The sequence below is a fragment of the Lolium perenne genome, chromosome 3, assembly GCF_019359855.2.
Source record: "Lolium perenne isolate Kyuss_39 chromosome 3, Kyuss_2.0, whole genome shotgun sequence".
NCBI lineage: Eukaryota > Viridiplantae > Streptophyta > Magnoliopsida > Poales > Poaceae > Lolium > Lolium perenne.
In genome coordinates, this window is record NC_067246.2 from 110,580,826 (window position 1) to 110,590,989 (window position 10,164).

General features: G+C 41.4%; 1 protein-coding gene across 1 annotated transcript; it reads right to left on the reverse strand.

Moving 5' to 3' along the window:
• Positions 1-2,895: 2,895 nt before the first annotated feature.
• Positions 2,896-3,555, reverse strand: LOC139837965 (uncharacterized). The gene has a single exon (XM_071827298.1). The coding sequence runs from the start codon at positions 3,553-3,555 to the stop codon at positions 2,896-2,898; it is 660 nt and encodes a 219-aa protein (XP_071683399.1).
• Between the last annotated feature and the right edge of the window lie 6,609 nt (positions 3,556-10,164).

The following is a 10,164-nucleotide window of genomic DNA, read 5'->3' on the forward strand; positions in this document are numbered from 1 at the left end:
TCACTCAGCATCGAAATCGAATCAATCAGCTAAAAGTCACCGCATGCACAAAAATAATCGAGCGGGAAAGCAGCCTCGGAATCAACGCCGTCAGTCTCGGAAATCAGTGCCTGTCGGAAGATGTTGTCGGGAGCATGCGCGCGGGCCCTGCCTCCATCTAGTGCGGCGGCTGACATAGGCATCCCCAATGGGCCTGCCAAAGATGGTACCCGGGGTTTACCGAAGGCCCACGAGTCGAAGAATATGAAGTTTAGAAGCCCAAGTTATATTAAGGAAAGTTAGAGTTGTATTAGGAAATATAGACTTGTAATTTTACGGGACGGGTTAGAAACCCTCTCGGACTCTGTAACTTGTGTATTATGAATCCCTCGGCTCCGCGTCCTATATAAGGGGGAGTCGAGGGACATAGAGAGGATCGACTCATTGTTTCACGCAACCCTTGTTTTCATATCGTCGAGCACTTTTCGGCTCAAACCTTCGAGATCTACTTGCCCTCTACTTCCGACTAAAACCCTAGTCTACAATATGTAGGCATTGATAAGTTAATCCCTTGTCAATTGGCGCCGTCTGTGGGGATTAGAGGAGCCAAGGATCTGATCTCGATGGCACGTTCAAGATCGTCGACTTCGTCAACTGCAAGCAACGCGATGGACAGAGGTAAACAGATCGTCCACGTCGCCCTGCCGCCCCCTGTACCGGCGGCATAGCCCACCACGTCGGCCTGCCGCCACGCTGACCGGTGGCATGGCCCACCAGCGCAGACGGCGGCTCACGGCGCACGGCCGCAGCTAATGTGCCACCACGCCGATCGGCAGCGGACCCCTGCCGCCGCTGTCCCCGGTGGCAAGCTCCACGTGTCGGCCGGGGGCCTGCCGCCACGCACGACGTGGTCCTTTTTGTCAATTTGCCTCAGAGATGGTCCTTTTTGTCAATGAATTGGGGCAGGTGGTCTATTTTGGCAAAATTGCGAAGATCCCTTGACTGCTAGATGCAGCCATGCAGGCATGGTGTATGTCATCATGTAGCTGAGGTAGATGAGCCACAGGTCGTTGTAGAGGTGCAGGAGCTCCGCCAACACAACCCTCCTGGTGGCCGGCAGTGGAATTGGTCTTCCCGTCGCTCCTGGTCTCCCAAGATCGATAGGGTGTGGAAATGTCGAGGGGCAGGTCTAGCCGATGGTGAACCTATCAGATCGTTCCTACTTGGCTCCCTTCCCTCTTGTATGGCCAATGGGATAGGGGACCCGATCAGGGTCCAAAACGTTTGTTTGTGGGCTCCCCTCTTTAACGTTCCGTTTAGACTCTGTCTATTTTCAGTTAACGTTTTATTTCAGTTAAACTGACAGATCAACCAACACATATAGCTCAATCTATGTTGCTAATGAACATTTTTCATGACTAGCTGAATAATTTGGCCTTGTGTGTTTCTTTTTTTTGGCGCGTCAACAAAAGAGAGTTGCAAAGTTCTCAGAATCTCGCCTAGATAATTTTGATTGAGATTTCCACATGGTTGGTGTGCTTTAAACTGTGGCTATCGCATTTGCATCTATATTACTACCGCCGTCCATAAATAAGTGACTTAACTTTATCTAGATACGGATGTATCTAGATGCATTTTAGTTATATATACATTCGTATTTAGAACATGTTGAGTCACTTATTTTAAATGGACGGAGTATGTTTTAAAAAAGGTCGCAATCATTGAAGTTCATGGGGAAGCATAGACAACTTGAGAGTTGAGATGATAATACAGTTAGTCAAGAGCAAGCTAGGGAGTGAATACCAAATGATATTTCGTTTTTATTTTCCTTGCCACTAGTTTGATGAAGCATCCTAAAGCTATTCTAGCGCTTCAGCAGAAGTAATTTGTTCATTTCCAAAAGCAAAAAAAGGAGGAGCGAGCCATTTATCCAAGAATGTTGCACCCTTTTGTACGCTAGATGTCAATTGTCAGATGTCAGGGGATCAAACCATTTGTAACTCGGAGTGCTACTCTAGTGTTCGACGGATATGATGTATGTGTGATTGTCTACAACCATTAGTGGTCTTTTGCAAGTTTCAGCATCATACACGCTTGTGTTCTCGAACAAACCAACTCAAATTTGTGGGCCTGAAGCAGTGAACATGCAACTACATAATCTGACAGCGACCGCGCCAGGAATCACAATCATAATAGCGAACGCCAAACGCCCAAAACCCCATAGAAAACGTCCCAAAATCGATACCAATCCACAGTGAATTAATGCACCGCCCAAGCCTGGCAAGACTTAAGTAAATCTCAGATAGACAGAACCAATAGTTATTTAGATTTATTTTAATGCAGAAAAATAGTTGTATCACTGCCACTTTGCACAAGATCTTACAGGAGACGTATAAAATTTTGGCATGCCATACAAGTACAATCATCAAACCAGAGATCAAAGGTCCAAAGGAGAACAGAGTATCATGACACATTATCATACCTTGACAATGCTGACCAAGAAAATAAATTCAAGTCAGTCTATTACAACCGGCGTGGTTGTTCGTATTTCACTTATGAAATAATGCACTCAATGAAATACTTACTGAACCTGACGATGCTGCTAATTTGACTGCACAAAAGGTGACTAAGACAATAGGTCAATAGCTTTGCCCATACAGGCAACGGTACGTCAACATACTGCAGTATCAACTATAGTCAGTGCAGAGCACCACCACGAACTAATTTAACCATGATAACAGAGTAAACACTGAACTCATAAGAACACTACATGGAAACCACGGCTACAGTAGCATAGCAGAGCATAAATACGATAACCAGTACTACCTCCGTTCCTTTTTAATTGACTCGAATTTAGTACAAACTTGTACTAAATCTGAGTCAATTAAAAAAGAACAGAGGGAGTACATTAAGTAACTAAAGTAAAGCAGACATGAACTCCGATGGGCTGCTGCTAGCATCATTGTTGCAGGGTAATTTACGGAAAAATGGAGAAAACGGTAGAAGGGACCAGGCGGCAATGACTTCCATCTCGCAGAAGGCAATCTTTAGGATACCACGGCTTCTACCAGCTTCCTTAGGTTCAAAACCTATTTTATAACTCTCAACAGCCAGCTTCTCATTTTGACATCCTGCCACAGCGGACACTTTCAGTTCTCCATCAACATCAACAGAAGCAACACGGCGTGAAAGCTTGATCATGCCATCGGCGGTAACAGGCAATGCACCATCTCCAAATGCGAGCAGTATGACTTCCTTGTGATCTATACTGGCGGTATTGGCTGCAAAGACGCCTTGAAAACCATCTGGCCATGAACCGCCTAAGACTTTCACACTGATGGTAGCCTCGACAGAGCGAACAATGTGGCCTAACGTCAACTCCACTGTGCAAAGCTTGCTAGTGAGGACACGATTAATCAGGCGCGAACGACTTCCAATCGCATAGTTCCTTAACGGCACGTCTAGAAAGCTTAAATCTTGATCCTCTGATTCACTTGTGCCTTTCAGTTTCAGATTAACCTCGAAGTTCACAGGATCCAACAACACAACATCACAGGTAGGCCCTGTCAGTTCCATAATGGGATCCTGCATGCAACAATTTTAATTGAGCCATATTCAATTTTCACCCCTAAGAATCAAACTCATTATTATCAAAGGTAAGAGGACTATTGTCTCCCATACTCCGAAAAATTTCAGCACACTTATCACGAGCAATTTCAGTGGTTCTAGACAATTTTGTAGAAGGAGGGAGGACTTTTCCTACACCAATTATTTTACCATTAATAGTAGGAGAGTGGATAGAATTTGAGACTTTATTACTACTGGTGGTGGTGATGTTATAAATTTTAGTCAAATTATTATTTCTAGTAATTTCATCTTTTCTTTTCCACATAGCATGCAATTCCGCCAACATCCTAATATTTTTGTCAATTCTAACTTGAATGTCATTCAAAGTTTTGCTTTCTTTAACATCATGAGGCAAAAAAATTAATTTAAGAAATTCAACATCATGAGCAAGGCTATCAACTTTAGAAGCAAGAACATCAATTTTGCCAAGCTTTTCCTCAACAGTTTTATTAAAAGCAGTTTGTTTACTAATAAAATCATTAAGCATGACTTAAAGATCAGAGGGTGCACTTTTATTGTTGTTTTAGGAATTACCATAAGAATTGCCATAAGCATTACCGTTATTAGAAGGATATGGCCTATAACTGTTGCTACCAAAATTATTCATATAAGCATTGTTGTTGAAATTGTCGTTTTTAATGAAGTTCACATCAACATGCTCTTCTTGAGCAACCAAAGAAGCTAACGTGATATTATTTGGATCAACGTGAGCTTTACCATTAACAAGCATGGGCATAATAGTACCAATTTTATCACTCAAGGAGGAGGATTCTTCGACAGATGATCATCCAATTAGTCAGTCCATGAGTGGGGCAATTCTTTACCAAAGATATTATTCTTTCCCAAGCTTGAGCAACATGTTCATTATCAAATTGTCTAAATTTCATTATGTCACTTCTCAAAGATATAATCTTAGCAGGAGGATAATATTTTCCATTAAAAGCATCTTTACGTTTAACCCAAGAATCAATACTATTTCTAGGCAAAGATAGCAACCAATCTTTAGCTCTACCCCTTAAAGAGAAAGGAAACAATTTTAGTTTTATAATGTCACCATCTACATCTTTATATTTTTGCATCTCACAAAGTTCAACAAAATTATTAAGGTGAGAAGCGGCATCTTCAGTACTAACACTAGAAAATTGCTCTTTCATAACAAGATTTAATAGAGCAGGTTTAATTTCATAGAAGGCTGCTTCAGGAGCAGGTGGAGCAATAGGTGTACAAATAAAATCATTTTTGTTTGTGCTAGTAAAGTCACTTAACTTAGTATTTTCAGCGGAACCCATTTTAGCAAAATTAGAACTAAGCAACAGAAATAACAGCAATAATGGAAACTAATTTTTTGTGTGTTTTTAATATAATAAAGCAAACAAGACAAAATAAAATAAACTAAGCAAAACTATAACAAAGCAAAGAGATTGGAGAAGAGAGACTCCCCTTGCATAAATCCTCTTTCTCCCTGGTAACGGCGCTAGAAAATCTTGCTGGCAGTTGTTGGGGAACCCCAAGAGAAGGTGTAATGAATACAGCAGCAAGTTTTCCCTCAGTAAGAAACCAAGGTTTAATCGACCAGTAGGAGAAATACGTGACTTCTGAAGGTGTTGCTAGCTGACTATTGGCAGGACGCACTACCGGCGTCAGCAACAACATGGAACCTGCACACAACACAACCAAAATATTTTGCCCCAATTTCAGAAGTTATTGCTGTTGGGATTCGTAGCATAGAAAATAAAAAAATTCCTACCGCAAGAACGAATAACAAGCCAAGAACCAATCTAGAAGATGGTAGCAATGGGAAGATCATGAGACTAACCCTCTAAGATTTCCAAAGCCTAGGAGATTAGATCTCGTTGTTACTATAGTCGATCACTTGCCGCTTTCAAAAGCGGGTAGAAGATCTTGACGGTGCCACAGTCGGGCAGCACCTCCGTACTGTTGGAGATATGCCCAAGAGGCAATAATAAAATGATTATTATTATATATCTTTGTGTTTCTGATAATGTTTATATACCATGCTATAATTGTATTAACCGAAACATTGATACATGTGTGATATGTAAACAACAAAGAGTCCCTAGTATGCCTCTTAACTAGCTTGTTGATTAATGGATGATTAGTTTCATAATCATGAACATTGGATGTTATTAATAACAAGGTTATATCATTGTATGAATGATGTAATGGACACACTCAATTAAGCGTAGCATAAGATCACGTCATTAAGCTATTTGCTATAAGCTTTCGATACATAGTTACCTAGTCCTTATGACCATGAGATCATGTAAATCACTTATACCGGAAAGGTACTTTGATTACATCAAACGCCACTGCGTAAATGGGTGGTTATAAAGGTGGGATTAAGTATCCGGAAAGTATGAGTTGAGGCATATGGATCAACAGTGGGATTTGTCCATCCCGATGACGGATAGATATACCCTGGGCCCTCTCGGTGGAATGTCGTCTAATGTCCTGCAAGCATATGAATAAGTTCATAAGAGACCACATACCACGGTACGAGTAAAGAGTACTTGTCAGGAGACGAGGTTGAACAAGGTATAGAGTGATACCGATGATCAAACCTCAGACAAGTAAAATATCGCGTGACAAAGGGAATTGGTATCGTATGTGAATGGTTCATTCGATCACTAAGTCATCGTTGAATATGTGGGAGCCATTATGGATCTCCAGATCCCGCTATTGGTTATCGGTCGAAGAGAGTTCTCACCCATCTCCACATAGTTCGCGAACCGTAGGGTGACACACTTAAGGTTTGATGTTGTAATGGTAGAACTTGAATATGGAATGGAGTTCGAAGTATTGTTCGAAGTCTCGGATGGGATCCCGGACATCACGAGGAGTTCCAGAATGGTCCGGAGAATAAGATTCATATATAGGAAGTCATTTTATATGTTTGAAAATGATCCGGTGATTTTACGGAAGGTTCTAGAAGGTTCTAGAAAAGTCCGGAAGGAATCACTAAGGAAGGAGGAGTCCCGAAGGGACTCCACCTCCCCATGGCCGGCCAACCCTAGTGGGGGAGTCCAAGGTGGACTCCACCTAAGGGGGCCGGCCACCCCCCCACATGGAAGGGGGGAATCCCACCTCTAGTGGGAGTCCCACCTTGGGTAGGTTTCCCTACTACATGGAAGGTTCTTGTGTTGGGGTCTTATTCGAAGACTTGTAGTCCAACACTTGGGGATCCACCTATATAATGAGGGGCATAGGGGAGGGGGCCGGCCACCCCAAGACCACAAGGTGGCCGCACCCTATAGTGGCCGGCGCCCCCTCTCCCAAACCCTAGCTGCCCCCTCTCTCCTCCACCTCTCCCGCACGCTTAGCGAAGCTCCGCCGGAGTTCTCCACCACCACCGCCACCACGCCGTCGTGCTGCCAGATTCAAGGAGGAGCTACTACTTCCGCTGCCCGCTGGAACGGGGAGAAGGACGTCGTCTTCATCAACACCGAACGTGTGACCGAGTACGGAGGTGCTGCCCGATCGTGGCACCGTGATCAAGATCTTCTACGCGCTTTTGCAAGCGGCAAGTGATCGTCTACCGCAGCAACAAGAGCCTCATCTTGTAGGCTTTGGAAATCTTCAAGGGTGAGTCTCGATCATCTCCTCGTTGCTCCCGTCTTCTAGATTGCATCTTGGCTTGGATTGCGTTCTCGCTGTAGGAATTTTTTTGTTTTCTATGCTACGAATCCCTACAGTGGTATCAGAGCCGTGTCTATGCATAGATGGTTGCACGAGTAGAACACAATGGTTTTGTGGGCGTTGATGCTCTTGCTGTCTTTAGTTTGAGTACTTTGCATCTTTGTGGCATAGTGGGATGAAGCGGCTCGGACTAACTTTACATGACCGCGTTCATGAGACTTGTTCCTCGTTCGACATGCAACTTGAATTGCATAAGAGGCTTTGCGGGTGTCTGTCTCTCCTACTATAGTGAAGATTCAATTTACTCTTCTATTGACAACACTAGTATCACCGTTGTTGTTCATGTTCGTAGGTAGATTAGATCTCTCTCGAAAATCCTAAACCACGTAAAATATGCAAACCAAATTAGAGACGTCTAACTTGTTTTTGCAGGGTTTGGTGATGTGATATGGCCATAATATGATGATGAATATGTATGAGATGATCATTATTGTATTGTGGCAACTGGCAGGAGCCTTATGGTTGTCTTTAAATTTCATGTTGAGTAGTTTTTCAAAGTAGTTGTAATAGTTGCTACATGAGGTGAACAACCATGAAGATGGCGCCATGAACCTTGACGCTACGCCGACGATGATGGAGATCATGCCCGTTGATGATGGAGATCATGTCCGTGCTTTGGAGATGAAGATCGAAGGCGCAAAGACTAAAGGGCCATATCATATCACATATGAATTGCATGTGATGTTAATCCTTTATGCATCTTATTTTGCTTAGATCGCGACGGTAGCATTATAAGATGATCCCTCACATTAATATCAAGATAATAAAGTGTTCTCCCCTCGTATGCACCGTTGTACAGTTTGTCGTTTTGAAGCATCTCGTGATGATCGGATGTGATAGACTCAACGTTCACATACAACGGGTGTAAGCCATGTTGCACATGCGGAATACTTGGGTTTGCTTGATGAGCCTAGCATGTACAGACATCGCCTCGGGACAACGGAAACCGAAAGGTTGAACACGAGTCATATGGATGATATGATCAACATGTTGATGTTCACCATTGAAGCTAAATCATCTCACGTGATGATCGGTTTTGGTGTAGTGGATGTGGATCGTGTACCACTTAAAAACTATGAGGGATGTTGTATTAAGTGGGAGTTCATTAGTAATTAGATTAAAACATGAACTAATTATCATAAACATAGTCTGAGTAGTATTTTTAATTAATTTGTAGTATTGGCATCCGTATTCTACCATGCGCTAGTCTTGTAATTGAGATAGAAATACTGTTAAAATCTGACAAGAAACTTTACGGACTGGTACCGTATTATTAAAGAATCAAGAAATGATTAAGTCCTATTGCAAACTTTTAGTAAACCTCACTTTGTTGATTCAGAGAGCTATGGTTTCAATTAGTACCTAAAGTCATCTTGTCTCCGTGAAACTTGAAGTTCAAATCTGTTTGAAAAGTAAGGAGCTGAAATTTTAGTTTTCAAAAATAATCAAGGTATGAGATATATGTGATATCTAAGACCTTATTGCAAGATGATAGAATATATTTTGGTGAGACTACATAAACTCATAAGTTTTATGGGAATGTATGAAGGTTGAAGACGCCAGGCGTCACAATCCTCCAACTATTGGGGCACTAACGATATTCGCATATCCATGAAGTTATCGTCCTTAGTATGCACCGTTGCTAAGACTCGTCGTTTCGAAGCGTCACGTGATGATCGGGTGTGATAGATTCTACGTGTGCATACAACGGGTGCAAGCCAGTTTTGCACATGCGAATACCAAGGTTAAAACTTTACGAGCCTAAATGTACAGACATGGTCTCGGAAAGTCATCATGATATGATGGATAAAATTATGAGTGAAATTGTTCATCATATTACAAAGTTACTAATAAGTGAAATCTAGAACACTTGTCATATGATGATCAAACTTCAAAGTAAGAACCTCAAGGTTATTGGTATTTGACCAACAAACCTAGAAGTTAATGATGTTGAAGTGTTTTTCTGAATAATGAGGAAAGCTAAAAGAGAAACTACAAAAGCTATTTTGGCAGAAAGAAAAGAAAAGACTAGAAAGTCTAGCTCATGTGTATATAAATAATATACATGTTATGGTTGTATTCCTAGTTAGGTCACACAATGAAATTCTTGGGTATTAGTACCATATTGGTTGGTATGAAGTGTCATACAAAAACAACGCAATACAAGAATACAATGGCCTAAGTGACTGACAAGGAATATGATAGGAATGCACGTCTGGAACAAAAATAAAGTGTTATTATGTTCGTCGTTGGCATTCTATCTAGCCCTTAGAATTTATAATAAAGAACTTAATAATTGTTATTTTGCTCTGGTCAAATGAAAACAATGAGTTGTTCAAATTATGACATTACTCCTTGTACGATGGATAAGTTATTATAAATCTTAATGGTGAAACACACAAACACATAACACTGACGCTAAAATGCCATAAGGCAAATGATTTGAATTCCACTTATTTGTGGAACCGCCATTTAGGTCATGTTGGAAAGGAACGGATGAAGGAACTCCATGCAAATGGATTTTTGGAGTCATTTGATTTTTGAATCGTTTGACGCTTGCAAAATCTTTTCTAAAAATAATGACTGAAATACTGTTCATAGGCCAAGAGTTGAACGGGCAACTAACTTAGTGAAAACATACATGATGATATATGTGGTTCACTGGGCATAGTTGTGTGCGGGAGATTCTTCTACTTCATGAAAACTTCCAACAATGAATTGAGTATATATATGTGGATATATTCGATAAGAAAGAAGTTTGAAACATTTGAATGGATTTTCAAATAAATTTCAGCATGAAGTGGAAATCATCGTAATAGAAAAGTCAAATATCTATGATTG